This window comes from Quercus robur, chromosome 5, assembly GCF_932294415.1.
Source record: "Quercus robur chromosome 5, dhQueRobu3.1, whole genome shotgun sequence".
Lineage (NCBI taxonomy): Eukaryota > Viridiplantae > Streptophyta > Magnoliopsida > Fagales > Fagaceae > Quercus > Quercus robur.
This window is the reverse complement of record NC_065538.1, coordinates 76,129,925-76,151,224: the sequence shown is the minus strand read 5'-3', so window position 1 is coordinate 76,151,224 and position 21,300 is coordinate 76,129,925. Positions and strand designations below refer to the sequence as shown.

At 39.5% G+C, this 21,300-nt stretch overlaps 2 protein-coding genes across 12 annotated transcripts in view; one reads left to right on the top strand and one right to left on the bottom strand.

Annotated features, from left to right (window-relative positions):
- LOC126727138 (beta-glucosidase 46-like) overlaps window positions 1-21,300 on the top strand; it is a 142,194-nt gene that overhangs the window by 94,084 nt on the left and 26,810 nt on the right. The gene's annotated exons all lie outside the window — the stretch shown is intronic.
- LOC126727140 (uncharacterized) lies at window positions 4,761-19,702 on the bottom strand. 8 transcript variants are annotated; one of them, XM_050432669.1, is made up of 3 exons: window positions 19,277-19,702; window positions 18,055-18,143; window positions 4,761-16,833 (listed from the first exon to the last, which is right to left on the bottom strand). In XM_050432669.1, exon 3 carries the CDS (start codon window positions 10,638-10,640, stop codon window positions 9,597-9,599), a length of 1,044 nt encoding a protein of 347 aa, XP_050288626.1. In that variant the 5' UTR covers window positions 10,641-16,833; window positions 18,055-18,143; window positions 19,277-19,702; the 3' UTR covers window positions 4,761-9,596. The 8 variants fall into 8 exon arrangements, with proteins under 8 accessions (XP_050288626.1, XP_050288624.1, XP_050288630.1 ...); XM_050432667.1 differs by having other exon boundaries at window positions 19,355-19,702; XM_050432673.1 differs by having other exon boundaries at window positions 18,082-18,143; window positions 19,355-19,702.

The window sequence follows — 21,300 nt, the reverse complement described above, 5'->3', positions numbered from 1 at the left end:
TGCCTATTGTAAGCGATGTGCAAAACAATGGATATAGTAAGCATATGGGCAATCATTCAAAATCAAAGCTTGTAATCCATTTCACATACCTCGCATGTTGCTTGCTCCATCATATCCTTGCCCTCGAATATTTTATATATCTAAGCAATATTGAGATAACAAAGAATATATCCCCTTCTTTAGAGTCAAAGCTGCAGTGTCAACAACATGAATAAGCCCAAAAAAGCGTTCTTTCACAAAGCCTTCTGCATCAACATATCTAAACACCACAGCCATTTGCTCTTTCATGGACTCATCACGAGCTTCATCAACCATTATGCAAAACTTTGCATCACTCATTTCTTCCCGAATGGCCTTCTTCACTTTGGCTGAGAAAACATGTAGAATTTCCTTTTGAATCCTAGGTGATGTGTAGGTTGCATTTTTTGGAGTTTTTTCTATTATTTCAGCAACCTTCTCATTCCAAAAAGTCACAATACCCAATGATTCATGAAAGTTCCCACGATTTAATGAACTAAAACTTTCATCTCGACCTCTAAAAGCTATAGCTTGAAAGGCAAGATATCGGACAATAAAAATTGTGGCCTTCAGTTGCAACCGATTATTTGCAATTTGTTCGATAGTGAAATGATCAACTACCCTTTGCAAATGCTGTGATTGGTTCATCAAATCCTTACACATTTGCTCAGCAACTCTATGAGCTGAGTTAGGATCTTTTCCTATATGAACTTGAAAAGAACAATCTTTGCCCCCAACCTTTTTCCAATTTCTAAATCCACCAACAATGAATGTATTTTGTCCCACAACCACATTTGGATTATGAAAGACAAAGCAGGGTAGACAATAAGCTGCATCTGTTATAGGAGAATATTCAAGCCATTTTGAATTATTTTTATACCAAGAAGCTTGAAAGCTACGATTTCGCTTTCCACTTTTTTTGAATGTCTCTAGAGGAGGTTGGTGCGGAACCTTTTTAATGTAAGCCCGTCGAATTTCATCACGTTGATTAGCATAATATTCCCATATTTGTTTGCGTGTTCCGGGATCATAATCCAAAGAATCAAGGTCAACTCTTTGAAATTGTGTTTGAGAGATTGGAACATCCGCATTTTCCGGAATTGGAACATCCACATTTTCCGGAATTGGAATAGCAACATTAGTTGTAGGCAATTCCACGTTGACTTCGGAAGAATTTGAAATTGAACATTTTCTTTTGAAAAAATCAAGCATTGTTGTTGATTTTTTCATGATCTACAAATAAAATAAAAATTATATAAGAATTACTGTTATTTTTTTAAATTTGTGTGACAATTTTTTATATTATATGATTTATTTTTTTTCTTTTTGTCTTTGGTTTGCCTTTAATGTCTTTGTGTTTGGACTGCCTTTATTTATGTCTCTGTGTTGTCTCTTCCTTTATTTATATCTTTTATGTCTTTTGTATCTTTGTGTTGTCTCTTGTCTTCATCTTCCTAATTTTGACCCACTAACCCAAATACCCAATGAATCCCACTACAGACAGTCAAACACTACTAACAAAAACTTTTCTTAACTTTACCTTTTTTTTTTTTCCCCCTTGTCACTTGTCTGTTGCCCAACAACAACTCCACTTTTCCCTATTATTATGTCCAACTACCAGTCAACAAAGAAAAAACCATCTGACTATCACTACAATATCTACTCTCTCTATCTATCTCTTTTATCTATATAATGCAAGAGTCACAAACACAGTGTCACAAAGCCAAAAAGACAAAAAGCCAAAAAACAAAAAAACCACAAGCAGCAGCCGCAGCACAGATTCAAATCACCAAATCAGTTCAGTTCATCAGTAAAAACACAAACAAGAAACACCACAAGCATAGTTTCTTTGATTCTCAGATCACAAGGTTTTGAAATTTGAAGGAAAAGATAAGAGTTAAAGAGTAAATACCTGTGAACTGTGATTCTGTGAAGGCTCGAAGTTGGGCTGGGCAGATTAGGCAACGACAACCGGTGGCAGCGACGGCAAGTGGATCTCGTCTCGCGTGGCGGCGTGGGTCTCGCTCTCGCCAGCGTGGGTCTCACTCGAAGCTAGGTTCGCACTCTCTCGCAGCTCTCGCTCTTGTCTCGCTCTCTGTCTCTCTCCATCATGGCGAGACCGCTCTCTGTCTCTCTCTGTCACGATGACACAGACCCGGGCCTCTGAACTGATCACTGTACTCTCTATCTTTGTCTGACTGTCTCGCTCGTAGCTCTCGCCTCTCAATCTCTCACTTTCCTTTTTTTTTTTTTTTTTCCTTTGTTTTTTGCTTTCTCCATTTGGTTTTGGACTGCTGAGAGTTGAGATTTTTTTTTTTTTTTTTTTGGATTGACATGGGTTATGGGCTCTACTCTGAGCTGGCCAGATGATGGGCTAGGGGAAGGGGGGTTCCTAATTTTTGGGAGGTTGGATGATGGGCTAAGGGAAGGGGGGGTTCATGATTTTTGGGAGGGGGGCCGGAGCAAAAATTTCAGGGGGGCCCAAGCCCTTTTTATTTTTTTTTTTTGGCCCAGGGGGGGGCCGGGCCCCCTTAGCCTTCTACCTGGGTCCGTCCTTGCTTCAAGGAGCTAAGCGCCCAGTTCACTTCGCACTTTATTGGGGGGCATAAGTATAAGAAGTCTACTGCATGCTTGATGAGTATCAAGCAGCGAGAGGACAAGACGCTGAGATCCTACATAGCCCACTTTAACAAGGAAGCGCTCTCGATTGACGAAACTGACGACAAGATACTTGTAGCAGCCTTCATAAATGGGTTGCGGAAGGGTAAGTTTTTTTTTTCTTTATACAAGAACAACCCAAAAACCATGTCAGATGTACTTTACAGGACCACCAAGTACATAAATGCCGAAGCTATGCTACTGGCTCAAGAGGAAAAGCCTAGGAAGAGAGAAAGGTAGGAAGACACGTGACAGGACAGAGGGTGAAAGTTGGCAAGAACCAGAGACAGAAGGGATAACAAGCGCACTAAACCCCCGGTGGGGAGGTTCACAAGCTTCACCCTGCTAACCGCCCCAATCGACCAAGTCCTAATGCAAATCAAGGACGAAGGAACCTTAACCTTCCTTGGAAAGCTGAAGGGAGATCCTAACAAACGGCCTAGAGACAGGTATTGTCGCTTCCACCGTGATCACGGTCATGACACAGCTGATTGCTATGACTTAAAGTAGTAGATCGAAGCCCTTATTAGGAAAGGGAAGTTACAAAAGTTCATTAGCAGGGAGAGAACAGATCCACCTCCTCAAAAGCAAGCCCCCCGACGGGACAACGAGCGTCCCAAACCACCTTTGGGAGACATAAGGATGATTGTGGGAGCCACAGCAACCACCAGCTCGTCCAAGAAGGCCCGAAAGACTTACCTCAGAATGGTTCAGAATGTTCAGATGACGGGTGTCGTCCAGAAGATGCCACGGGTCGATAACCCAATTATTGGTTTCTTGGAAGAAGATGCTTGACGTCTTCACCACCCATATGACGACGTGCTCGTCATTAGCATCCAAGTAGGAGATTATAACATGTATCGGGTCCTGGTCAACAACAATAGTTCCGCAGATATTCTCTACTACCCAGTGTTCTGACAGATGCAGGTCAACAGAGAACGTCTAGTTCCAACCAACACTCCATTCGTTGGGTTTGGAGGAACAAAGGTATACCTCCTTGGCATGATCACATTGCATATAACAATTGGGGACTATCCTTAGCAAATCACTAGGGATGTTACATTCCTTGTTATTGATTGCTCCTTCGCCTACAATGCCATTATAGGACAACCAACCCTTAACTCATGGAAGGTCACAACTTCAACTTGCCACCTGATGATTAAATTCTCTACAGAGTACGGAGTAGGGGAATTATAAGGAGATCAAGTAGCTGCACGCGAATGCTACATTGCGACGCTGGAGATGGGCGACCATCTACAGGCCTTAAGCATAGAAAAACAGCGGACAGGGGCAGAACCTTTAGAGAGGCTCGAGGAGATACCTTTTGGTAGCTCCAAATCAATAGAACCATAAGGATTGGCACTTTTACCAGCCCAACGGTTCACCAAGAGCTCGTAGCCTTCCTCAAGGAGAATTAGGATGTGTTTGCCTCAAGTCATGAAGACATGCCAGGAATCGACCCATCAGTCATAGTACACAAGTTGAATCTGTCACCTTCCTTTCCACCCGTCCGGTAGAAGAAGCGAGTATTTGCCCAAGAGCGAGACCGAGCAATAGCAGAAGTCAACAAGTTACAAGAGGCAGGCTTTATTAGGGAAGTATACTATCCCTACTGGCTAGTGAACGTGGTAATGGTCAAGAAGGCCAAAAGGAAATGGACGATGTGCATAGACTTGACGGATCTGAACAAAGCATGTCCTAAGGATAGCTACCCCCTTCCTCGAGTCGACATACTGGTAGACTCTACAACTCAGCACCAGCTACTGAGCTTCATGGATGCTTTCTCAGGGTACAATAAGATCTGGATGGATGAAGCGGATCAGGAGAAGACTTCATTTGTTACCAGCCAAGGTATTTTTTGTTACAAAGTAATGCCATTCGGTCTTAAGAACGTGGGTGCGACATATCAAAGGCTTATAAACAAGATGTTTACGAATCAAATTGGGAGGAATGTTCAGGTTGATAGGCCACAAACTGAATGACCCCTTGTGATAAAAATTAATTAATTAATTAGCCAAGTTATTAATTAATCAATTTATCATGCAAATGAGTGGTAACATAAACAAATCACCAATAAACTAAATATGCAGCGGAGAATAAATAACACTGTGATTTGTTTACGAATGGGGAAAACCTAACGGCAAAAACCCTACCGGGTGATTTTCAGGTCACCACTCTTGAAACTCTACTATTATCACAACAAGCGGTTACAAGTAAAGGAATCTCAGTACCTTACCAACCTACAGTTGAACCCTTACCCCAATACTCAATTGCACTTGTTCTGTAGTGACAATTCCCCTTTCAGATGCACGACTCTCAGTACGTGACTAACCAATTGCGCAGATCTTAGTCTGCGACTTCAATCACCAACTAAGAAGGTTGTTGGTTGCAAAGTTCTTCAGTTCATCCACACGATGAAGATCAAGAAGATGCTTGGTCATAAAACTCTACGGTGCACATACACAGCAAATTCTTCAAGAGAAAGAGATGAACTAGGGCAAGAACTTCGTCTCCGGTCACAATTTGCTTGAACAGAGTTTGCTCAAAGTTTGTGCAACTTATGAACACTTTGACGGCCCTTAAACTGATCCTTTTATATGTCTAGGGTTAGGAGAAAAGAAGGTCTAAAGACACATTCACGGATCCCAAGAAAATCATATTGAAATTCTAAAAATCTTAAACCTCGACAGATAGCAGGTGTTAAGCAGCTGTCGATCAGGTGTCGAGCACACCAAATGAAGAACAGCTTTCATAAGCTCGATAGATGCAGCTGTCGAGCTTTAATGATTTTGCACTTTGAACTTGTTTTCTTGAACAGACTTGAAAGCTTTAATACTTGATCTTAAAACAAGGTTTCTTGAAGTATTTAAAACATCCTAAATCTACCCAAATACAAGTAAAGTGCGTTTTGTCAAAGGATAAGTCAATTACATAAAATCATGACATATGTTCTTAACAAGTGAAACACATATGTCCTAACAATCTCCCCCTTTGCTAATCCGTGACAAAACCACAACAAACAAATGAACATATGAGAGAAGTCATAAATCACTCAACTCATATTCACTTGTTGAATACAATAAAATCTATCCTAACACAAACTCTTGAAAAACTTTGCAAGAAGAGAGTTTATGGCAAGTAGACTTTGACAACCTGTATTTCTGAAACACTTTAAACAAAACTCATCAAGGCATCTTTGTGTGAAACAGAAATAATAGATTACATACAAGTATAAGAAACATGTGTATAAAGAGAGAAAAGAAACAACAAATGAAGGAGTAGGTGAAACAAAAACATACATCAATATAAATTAAGAGATAAGTACAATGTATGTCTAGAAATGGTCACAAGACCTCAAGTACGAGAGTAATGTATCTAAAAAGAAAGAAAAGAAAAGATACATACTATCCTCACTACATCCCTTAAAATGTATCAACACTCCCCCTAACAAAATGATCCTATACTAACTCTCCCCCTAAGATGGACTACTCTCATACCAAAACTACTCCCTCTTTTTGTCACGAATGACAAAGGATAAGAGTGTCAAGTAGACATCTCATCGGCAGAGCTAGCATTTCCATCATCATCATCTGAAGCATCATTGTCATCACCATCATCATCATCCTTATCCTCAGAAGCAGAAGCCACGGGAGAACGTGGTGAAGGAGTAGCCTCAAGAGCAAAGCCACCTATAGACGCCTATCGTCATGCAATATAATCGACACAAACGTTCACCTGATAGAACTCTGTAGAGAGTGTATCGAGGTGAGCATCCATGCGTTGCAGCTGTGCCATGATATCTCCTAGAGACACATCGCCCGAAGAAGAAGAAGGAGGAGCTGATGTGGATGGAGCCGAATGGGATGGAGCGGAACGGGAGGAAGGAGTTGCTGAATCCGACTGCCGTGACCAAAGCAGGGCCTCGCTACATTTAACGGTAGCATAATCTATGGCACACATAACGGTAAAGTGGTTGGAAGAGGGAAAAGGAACGGAAAAGTGGTGTAAAATCCTCGTGATAGGGGAAGGAAAGATGAGCTTATCACGGATCGTCGAATCTAGATGAACATCTATAATAGACAAATTGAAATAAGAAGGGAAGTCTATGGTAAGATGCTTAAGAAGAGATAACAAAAACCGAGCACGAGGCTCTGTGATGGAGTTATAGTGAGAGAGGGGATGCAAAAAAAAAGTCATCACCATGTTCATGAATTTAGGACCTTTAGCAAAAGGTTAACATGGTGTAAAAAGATGCTCACCCCAAGAAGTAGGGCGCTCACAGAAAGCAGTCATGAACTCATCCCTGGACACAATCCTTAGATGCTCACAACCAGGATAGTCAGGAAACTCTAACCTAGGAACCCGAAGTACATACGCAACTAACTGTGGTGTGATAGGAATGCGCGTACCTCAAATGCGAGTGAAGAAAAGAGGTATTGACCAATCAATCCCGTACATGTTAGAGTAAAACTCCTGAATAAGCATGAGAGGACAGGTGACCGAGACGTCACACAATGACTCCTATCCCCTACTGTGAATGACAGAGTGAAGGTCGGTATCAGCAAAATCCGTCAAGATGACTTGGCGTTTCAAATGAATGCCTTATCTAGAAAAGTTCTTCGAAAATGCCTTAAAGGCATCATCATCATGGAATCGGATATGAGATAAGGTAGGATCAGATGAAGAAGAAGCACTGGAACGAAGGGGGTTCTGGGCTGGAATGGATTTACGCTTAGGTGCCATAGACACGACTAACATAAACAACAGAGAGGGAGAGAAAGAAAGACAATCAGAAAAGTCCCAAACATTTTCAAATATATCAAATATATTGAAAAGAAGTACGTATGCATGGGAAATGTATGAACATGTGACATGCAAAAGAAATTGCATCATGGGCTCAGCCCAATCCAAACCTATTAGCACACATCTAAATGCATGGCAATACCATTATAATGCTAATGTGATGAAATGTATGAGGTTTTAAACACATTTAAGTGAAAACCCAACCCAAAATTTCAATGAAATCTCATCAATTTTGAAAAACCCGAAAATTTTCCAAAAATCCCAAATCCTAGGTTTCAAAACATGAAATGCATCAATGAGAAAGGATTAGAAGCTTACCAAGTGAAGAAAAACTTGAAAAACCTTGGAAAATCCTTCAGAACTAAGATAGGATTTAGATTGGAGTGTTTTTAGGAGAGAAACAGAGAAGTATCGAGAGAGAGATCGATGGAAATGAGAACCGGATCTCATAGGGGCTTTATATAGGAAAGCCAGTAAATCTCGACAGATGCAAGTATCGACAGGTATCAAGATATCTATCGAAGAGGTGTTGAGGAAATACTCGTCGATAGTTGAGGTGTCGAGGAGGTATCGAGGATCATCAGACCAGAATTTAGAACAAAAGCTCGATCGATCCACCAGGTATCGAGAAGCTATCGAGCATACAGACCCAATCTCGATAGATCCACCAGGTATCGAGGTGCAGGCAAGATTGCGATAAGAAAAAGCTTAAGGAAGCTCAACAGATAGCCAGCTATCGATGAGGTATCGAGGAGGCATCGAGCCAGCTTTTAAAAATAGTTTTTCGAGATGTGAAAAACACAAACATGAATGCAATCCAACATGCAACTCAACCAATGATCCAATCAACATATTAAGCTCTCAAAAACATCTCTCAAATGAAAATATAAGCACATGGATCTTCACAAACACACACACACACACACACTAAACAAGTCTAACCAATTTTATATTTCAAAAACAAGTCTAGACAGTTTAGTGAGCATACATTAATACATGTAAAACCTTGTGATGGCTAAATTACATTGTATCTGCACATGTATCAAGAATAGCAAAGAATATTGCGTATTGTGTGTGAAAAATATCGTAAGATTGCATAAGTGCATGCATGTTATGACGATTTGAGATATGAGAAAATCACTTTAACTCACACACAATCATAACTGCTTGATGGGGACTATCACCTTTGAGGTACATCCTATAACTCCCACATCTCCTAGAATACACGTTTGCAATCATTTTTAAAGCATTTTTGATCTTTTTGCTTTTGATTTTTCTTTGCATATTTTTCTATTAAACATATCATGCATGGGCTTATTAGAGAGAGAAAAGAAATACCGAATGATATTTGACATTCTGATTTTGCTATGCCTAAGCACACAAATGTCATTGACACTATACTTTTGCTATGTCGAAGCATACAGGTGTCATAATATGATTGGCGGGTAACAGTGATGAGATGGTTATTTATGCCTTTCTCTCAGGATTTTTTAGTCCTTCCTGTCAAAAAGAGTGATATGCACGTTAAGTTTAAGAGACAACTTAATCGTACTCATCACAAACACGAGCCACAAAGCTCACTTGCTTAGTTGTGCATAGAGATGCTAATCTAAACTACAAATGATACAAAGTTTAGAAGATTTTGTTTCAATGGCCATCCAAGGTACACAAGTACCAATGTACACAAAACACACACTGTTTTTATATTTTTCTGATTTTTCAATTTTTTTTAATAAAGAGAAAAAAACAAAACAAAGCAAAACTGAAAAATAACCAAACAAAAACATGTTAAACAAACAAAGCATAAAAACTAGACTGACTCAAAACATGAAAGCAAAACTCATAAGTAATGCACACACAAAAACAAGAAGAGAGAGAGAAAAGTGACAGAATCACTTGGAGCCATTTTCCTTCCACACCTTGGAAGAACCTTTCCATCTAGCAAACCCTTGAACTGGCGGTGAAGGGGAAGAATTAAAACCGTTCAAGATTGAAAGAAACATGAGGGTTTTAAGAAGATCACCGAAGGGAGCGAGAGAGGATTGAAGCTGATTCTGGTTCCCAGATGCTATCATGCCATTGCTCTGTTGAGCGGTAAGCCACTTGTAGCAATTTGGTCAAGTATGACCGGCAGCTCCACAATGATGGCAGAGATGCTGCTTCTTTTGTTTAGGCTTTTGAGAGTTTGCTTTCTTAGCCCTAGGGTTTTTATCATATTTCTTCTCAAGCTTAGGGAGTGCTTCTAAGATAAATTTACCCTTGTCTAAGTTCTCATTAGCTAATTCAGTTTTAATCTCTTTGTTCTCAGTTTTAACATTATTAGCAGGAGGAACAAAAATAGTAGTACTAGAAGAAGCAATATTAGAGGAAGAAAGACCATACCCTAAGCCTGTTAGATCTGAAGTAGATTTCTGAATGCTTAGCATCTCATCTAGTTTTGCGCTTGAAGTCCTCTCCAATTGAGCTCTGACTTGAAACAGCTCCGCTTCAAGCTTCTTGGTCTTCTCAGCCAAGAAATTGTTCTCGAATCTCAGTGCTCCAATAGTCTGATTGGCCTCATCAAACTTTGTGGAAAGCTTCTCACAGTCAAGTTCCACATCACTGAGCTTCTTGGTGGTTAGCTTATATAATTTCTCATGCTTCTTAGAAAGCTTATACAGCTTCTCATAGGCTGTATGGATGTCATCTTGATCATCCATCTTCTTAAACTTAGATTCCACCAGTTCTTCTTCTTCCACCACATTTTCAACAATCCCAACAGTAGGATTGATCGTGGCCGTGAAGGAATTTAAGATTCCGTCATCCTCATTGTCGGAATCATCCTCAGGCTCAGTGTCGCTTAAAGTAACAGCAAGTGCCTTGCTCTTCCCAATGCTCTTGATGTATGTAGGACACTCATGATTAATGTGACCGAACCCTTGACACCCAAAGCACTTAGGTCTGGAGGGAACAGTGTATTGACCACCTTTCTTAGCATCCTTCTTCCCTTTGTCTTGGCCTTTAAACTGAGAAGAACTGGATTGCCTGCGGTCCTTGTCGAAACCCTTTCTATTGGCATTCTTCATAAACTTCTTGAACTGCCTGGTGATGTAGGACTTCATCTTGGAATCTTCATCATCAAAAGATTCATTTGTTTCACTGCTCTTAGCCTTCAGTGCCATACTCTTGCTTTTACCCGACTTGCCTATTCTTGTCAACCCTAGCTCGTAGGTCTACAAGTTTCCAACCAGCTCAGTCAGAGGAGTTTTGTCAATATCCTTTGATTCCTCTATTGCCGTAATCCTAGCATGAAATCTCTCGAGCAGAGATCTGAGCACTTTCCTCACAATCTTGGGTTCAGGAATGGTTTCCCCAAGATTGAAGACTGAGTTCACTATGTCCTTGAGCTTGGCATAAAACTCATCAAAAGACTCATCCTCCTCCATTTTTATCTCTTCAAAGGTTGTAGTGAGCCTTTGAAGCTTCGAGACCTTGACAGCCTTCGTACCCTTATAGGTTGTCTGAAGAATGGTCCAAGCCTCCTTGGCAGTTTCAGTGGAGGATATCTTCTTGAACTCCTCATTGGTGACAGCACTGAACAGTGCATTCAAAGCTCTACTGTTGAAGTTTGCCACCTTAATCTTGGCATCATCCTAGTCAGCTGGTGCTTCAGTTGGCTTAGTCCAGCCAATCTCCACAGTTTGTCGTACTTTCTCATCTAAAGATAGCAAGAAAGCTCTTATGCTCACTTTCCAATATGCATAGTTAGCGCCATTAAATAAATGAGGTATGATTAATGACTGTCCTCTATCCATGACAAACAAGGGTCAATGGATCAACACAACAAAGATTAAACCTTAATTAGAGTGTGCTCGCTTTGATACCATCTGATAGGCCACAAACTAAATGACCCCTTGTGATAGAAATTAATTAATTAATTAGCTAAATTATTAATTAATCAATTTATCATGCAAACGCATGGTAACACAAACAAATCGCCAATAAACTAAATATGCAACGAAAAATAAATAATATGGTGATTTGTTTACGAATGGGGAAAACCTAATGGCAAAAATCCCACCTGGTGATTTTTAGGTCACCACTCCCAAAACTCTACTATTATCATAACAAGTGGTTACAAGTAAAGGAATCCCAGTACCTTACCAACCTACAGTTGAACCCTTACCCCAATACCCAATTGGATTTGTTCTGTAGTGACAATTCCCTTTTTAGATGCACGACTCCCAGTACATGACTAACCAATTGCGCGAATCCTAATACACGATGTCAATCACCAACTAAGAAGGTTGTTGGTTGTAAAGTTCTTCAGTTCATCCATACGATGAAGATCAAGAAAATGCTTGGTCACAAAACCCTACGGTGCACATGCATAGCAATTTCTTCAAGAGAAAGAGATAAACTAGGGCAAAAACTTCGTCTCTGGTCATAATTTGCTTGAACAAAGTTCGCTCAAAATTTGTGCAACTTGTGAACACTTTGACGGCCTTTACACTGATCCTTTTATATGTTTAGGGTTAAGAGAAAAGAAGGCCTAAAGACATATTCACGGATCCCAAGAAAATCATATTGAAATTCTGAAAATCTTAAACCTCGACAGATAGCAGGTGTCGAGCAGCTGTCGATCAGGTATCGAGCACCTGTCGATCAGGTATCGAGCACACCGAATGAAGAACAACTTCCTTAAGCTTGATAGATGCAGCTGTCGAGCTTTAATGATTTTGCACTCTGAACTTGTTTTCTTGAATATATTTGAAAGTTTCAATACTTGATTTTGAAACAAGGTTTCTTGAAGTATTTAAAACATCCTAAATCTACCTAAATACAAGTAAAGTGCGTTTTTTCAAAGGATAAGTTAATTACATAAAATCGTGACATATGTTCTTAACAAGTGAGACACATATGTCCTAACACAGGTCTACATCGACAACATGCTGGTAAAAAGCTGAAGAGAAGAAGACCATTTGAAGGATCTCGAGGAAACATTCAGCACCTTTCGCTCCTATAACATGAAGCTTAATCCGAGTAAGTGTGCATTCGGGGTGAGAGCGAGAAAATTCCTAGGCTTCATGGTGTCTCAAAGTGGTATCGAGACCAACCCAGACAAGATTAGAGCCATAGTAGAGATGCCCCCCTCCCCGAAAAACGTGAAAGAAGTGTAGAGCTTAAATGGCAAAGTAGTCGCCTTGAACAAGTTTGTATCAAGAGCAACAGATAAATGTTTACCCTTCTTTCGCACGTTAAAGAAATCTTTTGAATGGACTGTTAAGTGTCAGCAAGCATTCGAGCAGCTAAAGGCCTACCTTTCTTCCCCGCTACTATTAAGTCCTTCACAACCAAGGGAAGAGCTCTTCCTGTATTTGGCTGTCTCCTCGGTAGCTGTTAGCGTGGCCTTGGTCAGAGAAGAAGAAAGGTTCAAAAACCCATGTACTACGCCAGCTGGGCATTTCGTGATGCAGAGGAAAGGTATCTGCCCATGGAAAAGCTTGCCTTCACCTTAGTTACAGTAGCCCGCAAACTCAAGCCATACTTCCAAGTCCACACGTAATCGTCCTAATCGACAAACCCTTACAACATACAATGAGCAACCCCGAAGCTATTGGTCGATTAGCGCTATGGACGATAGAGTTGAGTGAGTTTGACATTCAATACCGCCCACGCACCGCTATTAAAGGGCAGGTCGTCGCTGACTTTATAGCAGAGTTCACCAATGGGGAAAACAAAGGGGCAGATGAATGTCTGCAGTGGAGTATACATATAGACAGGTCATCAAACAGGCAAGCCGGGGGTGTAGGTGTCATACTTCTCTCCCCTAAAGGAGACCTGATCGTATGTGTGGTTCGCCTCGACTTCCCTACCACCAATAATGAGGCGGAGTACGAATCTTTAGTGGCTAGGCTTGATCTCGCCAAAGCAGTAGAAGCCACAAGAGTGGTTCTTTACTACGACTCTCAGGTTGTCACTAACCAAGTAAATGGGGATTATAAGTGCAAAGGCGAAAGAATGAAGAGAAATCTGGATCAAGTAAGGAGAAGAGTGGACGAGCTAAAGGCCAAAATTATCCAGATCCCCAGAGGAGAGAACGAGCAAGCCGATTGCCTTGCTAAAGTAGCTTCAATTGAAAATATGACCACCCTTGATAATGTACTCTCTTTTGTTCAGCTTTCTCCATTGATAGATACCATCGATGTGCAGGAGATAGGTTCCGACAACAATTGGACCACACCGTTAATCTCTTACTTGAAAAATGGCATCTTACCAGACGAAAAGGAGGTCGCAAGGAAGTTGAAGGTCCAAGCAGTACGATTCATCTTGATGAAAAATGTCTTATATAAGAGAGGCTTCTCCCGCCCATACCTAAGGTGTTTGGGTCCTAAAGAAGTAGACTATGTCATGAGAGAAGTCTACGAAGGGATTTGTGGAAACCACATAGGGTCACGATCATTAGCACATAAGCTGATTCGAGCAGGGTACTACTGTCCCACCATGCAAAAAAATGCTCAGACTTATGTTCAAGCTTGTGACAAATGCCAAAGATTTAGCAACATCATCCGACAGCCGTCTGAAGAGTTGACCCTTATGACAGCCCCATGGCATTTTGCTCAGTGGGGGTTAGACATTGAAAGTTTAAATATGTGTATAAACACCCTTGAACATTTAGACCCCCAAATTACAAATTAACCAATTCAAGCTTTATGTCAAACAACTAGTGTGCGAAAAATGAACATAAGCTATAATATAGAATTGGAAAAACTATCTAAGCCAAATTAAAATCACAACCCACAGTAGATAATAAAAGGCAAAGATAAAAGGGAAGGAAGATGCAAACACAAAGACAACACGCGATGTGTTATCTAAGAGGAAACCGAAGCCCTCAGTGTAAAACCTCTCCGCCGCCCTCTAAGCAGTAAACAATCCACTAGAAAATGTAGTTGAGATACATGGACAACAATAGACCCTCCAAGCCTAATCTACCCAGTGCACCTGAGCCCTCCAAGCTTCTTGCTCCAACGAGGTTGCGCCGAACCTTTTTCTTTTCTAGCTTCCCGGATTCCGCTATACCGTAGCATCAACCAGTGTAAATTGGTTCCTTCCTAACTACTTCCCAGAACACCAAACAGCCCTCTCACAGTGATGAATATGGTGAGAACAAGGTTTCCATAAAATGCCTCTCAAGGGTTTTACAATGGAAAAGAAGAGAGTTGAGGAATTTGAAGAGACTCTAATGTATAGATTGTAGGTGAATCAATCTTGTTTTTCTTTAGGGTTTCTCTTTCAAAATTCTCTTTGGAAGCTCTGTTTCATTTGTGGGTATAAGGGGTATTTATACTGGGGTGAGAGGAGAATGTGAAACGTTAGGTTTTTTCAAAACAGGGGTGGCTCGCGGCTTGGCCTCGCGACTTGACTGAGTCACGAGACCCAGTCGCGAGATAACTGTACAGCCAGTTGTCCTGTTTTGTCCTGTAGTGCTCCAGCTAGCATGACTGTTCACCTTCTGGCATGCTTGGCACGTGTGCTGCATCTGGCGGCTTGCAGCCGCGAGTCATCCACGAGATCAAGCCGCGAGTCTCTGTTTTCTTGCACACTCTTGAGTAATCAACACTCTATCTCACTCACTACCCTTACAACAAACCCACTTAAATACAGGGTTACTAAACGTTGAAATACAAGAAAATTTGGCACGGAATAAAGCCAATAAGATGGTTGATTAAATTCAACCTTACAGACATCATGGGGCCATTCCTAATAGCGGTCCATCATATGTAGGTTTGGGATCCCTAGAGTTTTAGTCTCAGACAACAGGAAACAATTTGACAATGACTCTTTCTGGGATTTTTGCTCATAGTTAGGGATCAGAAATCACTACTCCTCCCCCGCCCACCCTCAAGCAAACGGACAGGTTGAAGTCATGAATCAATCCTTGCTCAAAATTATCAAGACTCGACTCGAGGGGGCAAAGGGTATATGGCCTGAAGAGTTGCCAAGCATACTATGGGCGTATAAGACAACGGTGAGGACACCCACAAGAGAAACACCATTCCAGTTAACATACGAAAGTGAAGCAGTCATTCCAGCTGGGGTCAGACTCACAAGCTACAGGGTAGACAACTATGATGAAAGAAAAAACGACGAGGCTATGCATCTACAGCTTAATCTAGTTGACGAAGTCAAAGTGATAGCAAAACAAAGGCTTGTGCAGTTCCAAGACCACATGGTTAAACACTACAACTCTTGCGTCCAACACAGAGAGTTTCAGGTTGGAGATCTCGTTTTAAGGAAAGTCATGGGCGCTACTAGAGACCCTACCCAAGGAAAGCTCGGCCCCAATTAGGAAGGACCCTACCGAGTCACGCCATGGCAGAGGAAGGGTACCTATCACCTGGAGACAATGGACGGACGAAAGCTACACCACCCATAGAATGCCGAGGACATGTGAAAATACTACCAGTAAAGAAGATAGCGTGAAGAGCAGTACCCCCCTTTTATTTTTAGTATACCTTAGTTAAATTTAGCTACACTCCTCAATTTTTCTATTTTACTTTAGATTTTGCTACAATAACTCTTTTTTGAGCCCAAATGACATGTTTTTTTTTTTAGTACTACTTTTTCTACAAATGCATGGTTTATCATAATAAGAGGAGTTTCATTCAGATATGACTCAATGTGTTTTTTCTACAATATATTATCAAGTCCATAAAATGGATGAGTTTGCAACTAAGTCCATCAAGTGGACAAGCTTAACTAAGTCCATAAAGTGGACAAACTTACTACCCAATCCATAAGTGAATGAGTTCGCTACTAAGTCCCCAAAGTGGACGAGCTTATTATTAAACCTACAAAGGGAACAAATTTATCATCAAATCCATAAAGTGGACGAGCTTATTATTAAGTCCACAAAATGGACAAGTTTATTACCAAGTCCACACAAGGTGGACGAGCCTATTTGTCATGCCCAAAACCTGATACCCGTATTTGTGACCATGACCGGCATGCTAATATCAAGTTTAAACCTGATATTAACAAGAACCAACTTAACTTTTACAAAACTTTTATAAAAGCTTCCCTCTTACTTTTCATCCTTGTTTCCTTACTTAAATGATGTAACTTTTCACTTGATATTCAGAGTATCTACATTGTACTCAAAGATTGACATAATCCACCAATTGTTCAAATTCAAAATTTCACATAATACATCTCTTAATACTTTAAGGTATACACTTTCATTAGATTCTAAAATACACAATACTAAAAAGCTAAACATCAAATTGCTAATTTAGGATCTATACATATCAACCTAAAACCAGCTCCTTCCAAACTCGACTAAGGCTCCCTTTGCTCCAAAATAAAACCTGCTAACTGAAAGAGTGGAAGGGGTGAGCTACACAGCTCAATAAAAGGTAAGATATATGAGAATTTAATAAGGATGCATGTAAATCAGATCATCTCATTCTATGAATATTCGAATAGAAGAACATCTTTTCATGCATAGTATTTTATACTATTCATAATAATAACTTATATGCTTTTCATAGAAAAATAATTGTTTTCATTTTTCTTATCAGGTTAATATTACCAAAACCTTTCGGATTAAACTTCTTTCATTTCCTACAAAGTCACCATATGTATATTCTCATTACAAAGAATCATTTTAACTTAAATCAGATAGTCGACAACTTTGTATTAAACTAGAAACATCTTGACTAATAAGAAAAATTTTCTTTATAAACTTCTTCTCATAAAATACTATAACTTTCATGGTCATAAAACTTAACGTTTCATAAAAACAGATATCTGATAACTTTTAAACATAAACTTGTACTTTCATCAGAAACTTTATCTTTATAGCACAACAGAACTTCAAAAACTCTTATCTTTAAATAACAACTTTTCTTTTCATCATAAACTTCTTTTCATGAGAGCTTTTAACTTTTCATAATGCATTTAAACAAAATCATTCTCTCATGATTAATAACTTAATATAGCTATTCATAAATAACTTCTTGGTTAGTCCATATCTGATAAGTCTGTACAGAGAAGGCCTCATCACATTTGGGTGACCTTGTGTGCGTGATATTGTCCTTTTTGAGAGGCCTGATGGCACATCTCCTTAAAGTTTTATTCCTCCCCACCGTTTGTACACATTGGGGAGAAGGCCTTATTCAAATTATAGTTACGGGCAACCCCATTTCCTCTACTTTAAATGGCCTAGAGTTACGGGCAACCCCATTTCCTCTACTTTAAATGGCCAAACAGATAACATTTTTCCATGGAAAGCTAGTAATTAACCCCTACTAGCAGAGTTCAGATCATCAGAGGACATAACCCGAAAATATTTCATACTTTACATCATATTGAAACTTCTTATTTTGCATAACATTTCACAATAATAGCATTTCCATTCTTTTCTTTAAACATCATGTTCGTGGAATCAATAATAGCATCAATATGCTTAAATCATATACATAAGTTTTTTGAAAGTTCACGAACATATCTTTGTCAGAATAATGATTACATACCATATCTCTAATAAAAAACATTTTAATACATAATATACTTTAAAATAACTTCGTGACTTACCAAATGCCCATATAACTTATCCCTTACTTGAAAGCAGAGGAACCGAGAGCCTAAAGTCAAAGGAGCTTAGACTTGGATACTGGTAACAGCTAAACCATAAATCAAAGCTTATTACTATCCATAATTTCCTTGTCATAGACTTACTCGTTCATCTCAAAGCTAATCTCTTAGAATCAAGGAAATCCTAATCCTACCTTAACCAGGTTCCCACAAACAAAAATACATTCATCAAACAACAGGTACAAAATCCTAGAGAAACCAACATTCCTATATTAATCCTATATCTCTAGAAGAGCCAACTTTATTTCAAAAGGTGCTTTGAGGTTAGGGCAATAATGCATGCATAAATATAAAATCCTTTAAGCATGGTCATGTAACTATATACATTCATATGGTAAAATACAACACGTCGGACAAAACAGCTTCATAAATACAACTGTCTCATGGTTTAGAACCCCTCCTTTGAGTACTAAACCTCAAAAAAGTTACACAAAAATTAATCTATGATCGAGACATACCAAAAGATAAGCATATTAAATTATAGCTCAAAACATTCACTCTAGTTTTAGAATTAAATCCTCAAAGTTAGGCATGTCCCATACTGTTCACTGTTCTATTCCAGCAGCATATGCCCCATTTGAAAAATGAAAATGGGCTGTTCACGCACATCCAATTGTTATAAATTTTTATAGAAACACTCTCCTGTATGTCCAGTATCTACCATAAAATTTTCGGAGTCAAAGCATAAACCCATGATTTACTAAAAATCACGAAAGACAGCATACTCAAATCTGTCCTGGCAGAATTTCATGCAAATTATAATTTAAACCATTATTTTTATATTAATCCAAATTCTGTGAGACCAATTTAATAACAACCACAAGTGTCTTAGGTTTCATAGGAATTATCCCTAGCATCAAAATTCACTATATGCAATTTAATACATAATTTATTATGCATAAACACAGAATCTGTCACAGTGACAGCTTTGCAATGTTTTTCTCATAAAATCACAAACAATTATCAAACAATGGTATTTTCATATGGGGATTTTTATACACTCATTAGACATGTTTTAAAACACTTACATATAGCCATTTAACCATTTATAGCAAAATACACACAACCAAAAATCCCAGCATCAGCATCAAAATACTCATCCTAACTTTTTCTTATTTCCTTAATCCTATAAAATCATGAATTAGTAAAAACCCTAACCTACCTTCAACAAATCACCAGCACAACTTCAAATCTTCTTAGAACAGCATATATATATATATATATATATATGTAGACTTACATAAAAGGATTTCCCTTTCCTAGTGGCTGGACCAGAAAGTATGAGAGGTAGAGAGCTTGAGAGAGTTGAAAGAAGCTTCCTTCTTGCTGCTGGACTTGTAGGTGTGAAAGGGAGAAAATAATTGAGAGCTTTTCCCTCTTTTGGTGTTGGACCTGTAGGAATGAAAGAGGGAGAGAGTTCTTGATTGTTGTAGGTTCTTTGAAAGAGTCAAATATGAGATAAGATGGAGATTTATCTTTCTTTTGGTGTGTGTGAACCCTTGGACTCAAGAGAAAGACTCAAGGGAGCTTCCTAGCACTTTCCTTAAGAGAAAAAGAGACAAAAGTGAAGTGAGAATTCAGATTTTACATGGACCCGTGGGTAATGAGAGGTTCTTGGATGTTCTATTTGTTTGAGAAAGTCAAGGAAGAGGTGAGGTGTAGCTTGGTGATTGCATGGCCAAGTCTTGGTCTATGGGGTTTGTCATCATGCATGGTTCTTTGGCTTTACATGTGTTGAATTTCAATTGATTGCATGTGGGTGGAATTTCCACTATAATATCTCATGCATCATACATAGTTAAAACACCAACAACTATATATATATATATATATGTCTCATAACTTAACCACTTAATATAGTTTTTGTACATGCTAAGTATATATTTATAATACAAATAGTCATTTCAATTATTTATAATCTTTACAATTCTTATTCAATGACATTATAAAATAATATGTTTATTAAATACTCTTATATTAATTTTTGTAAGTAAGTGGCTTAAAATATTAATAATACTTAACCACTTAAACACATATAGACAGATTTATAGAGATAAGAAGACGAACATACAACAATGAAATGTACTGAAAGAAACGGATATAAATCAACATAAGTTTTAGTCTTTACAAACCAAGCCCAAAAAATAACAGTGTTTTACAGTGTCCTAAAGACAAAGCAAAAAGAAAAAGTACATAAAGCTAAGAGGCTGGAGGGATTGGAGAGTTCTCGTCAACCTTATCATTGGTAACAGGGTCCTCAACAGTCATAGGCTCAGCGGACGGGACTAGAGAGGTGACGGGGGCATTTGTGGCTGGCTGGGCAAGGACGACATTACCATATTTTGGATTAGACTCAGTGGAGTCGTTAGTTTCCTTATGGATAGTGTCGTTAGCAGGAGTGGATGGCAGAGGTTCGTTCATAGTAACCTTGGAAAAATCCAGAGGAAGGTAGAAGGACTTAACCTGCTTAAGGCAGTCCTCAAACCTTCACCATAATATCCCCCACAGAAATCTATGAATGGTTGAAAGGCCTTGTATTCATTTACAGCGTCAACTCTGGTCGTCTCCACCTATTCAAGAAGGGTCGTCAGCTCTTTCTCTACTTTCTCCTTTACTTCTTGCTCACTCTTTCTCTAACAACCCTCCTCCTGTAGCTTACCCTTTAGATTTTTTACCTCCTTGTTAAGAGAGCGAATGGCACCCTTGTATTGTTCCTCCTCGTCCGTTAGGAGCTCTATGCACTTATGCAAGCGGGCAATCACTCCTTCTTTAGCGACGCCCCTATCTTGCAAAGCTTTCATACGCACCAATGCCTACAAGGCACAATAGCCGTCAACTACTAGACAAGTGTGTAAGAAAGATAAACTTAAAGGAAAATGTACCCGAGTAAGATCAAAGAGGCCTGACGCCCCTAACTCGTCAGTTCCTTCCTTAGCACAAAGGTCTACATCCTTATCTCTGATGATGGATCCTACCATCTCGATGGTATAGTCTTTGTGTGTAAGAAGACGACGGTCCGATCCCTGAGCAACAGGGCCCAATGACGTCATCAGGCCCTTACCCACGCCATGGCCAGTCTTAGAGGGTGTCAACTTTTTTAAGGATTTGTCCCCAACGGTAATAGCAGGCTTCTTAGGTGGATGATCATCCTTTCCATCGGGTTTTCTCTTGAACGCACCCTTCCCG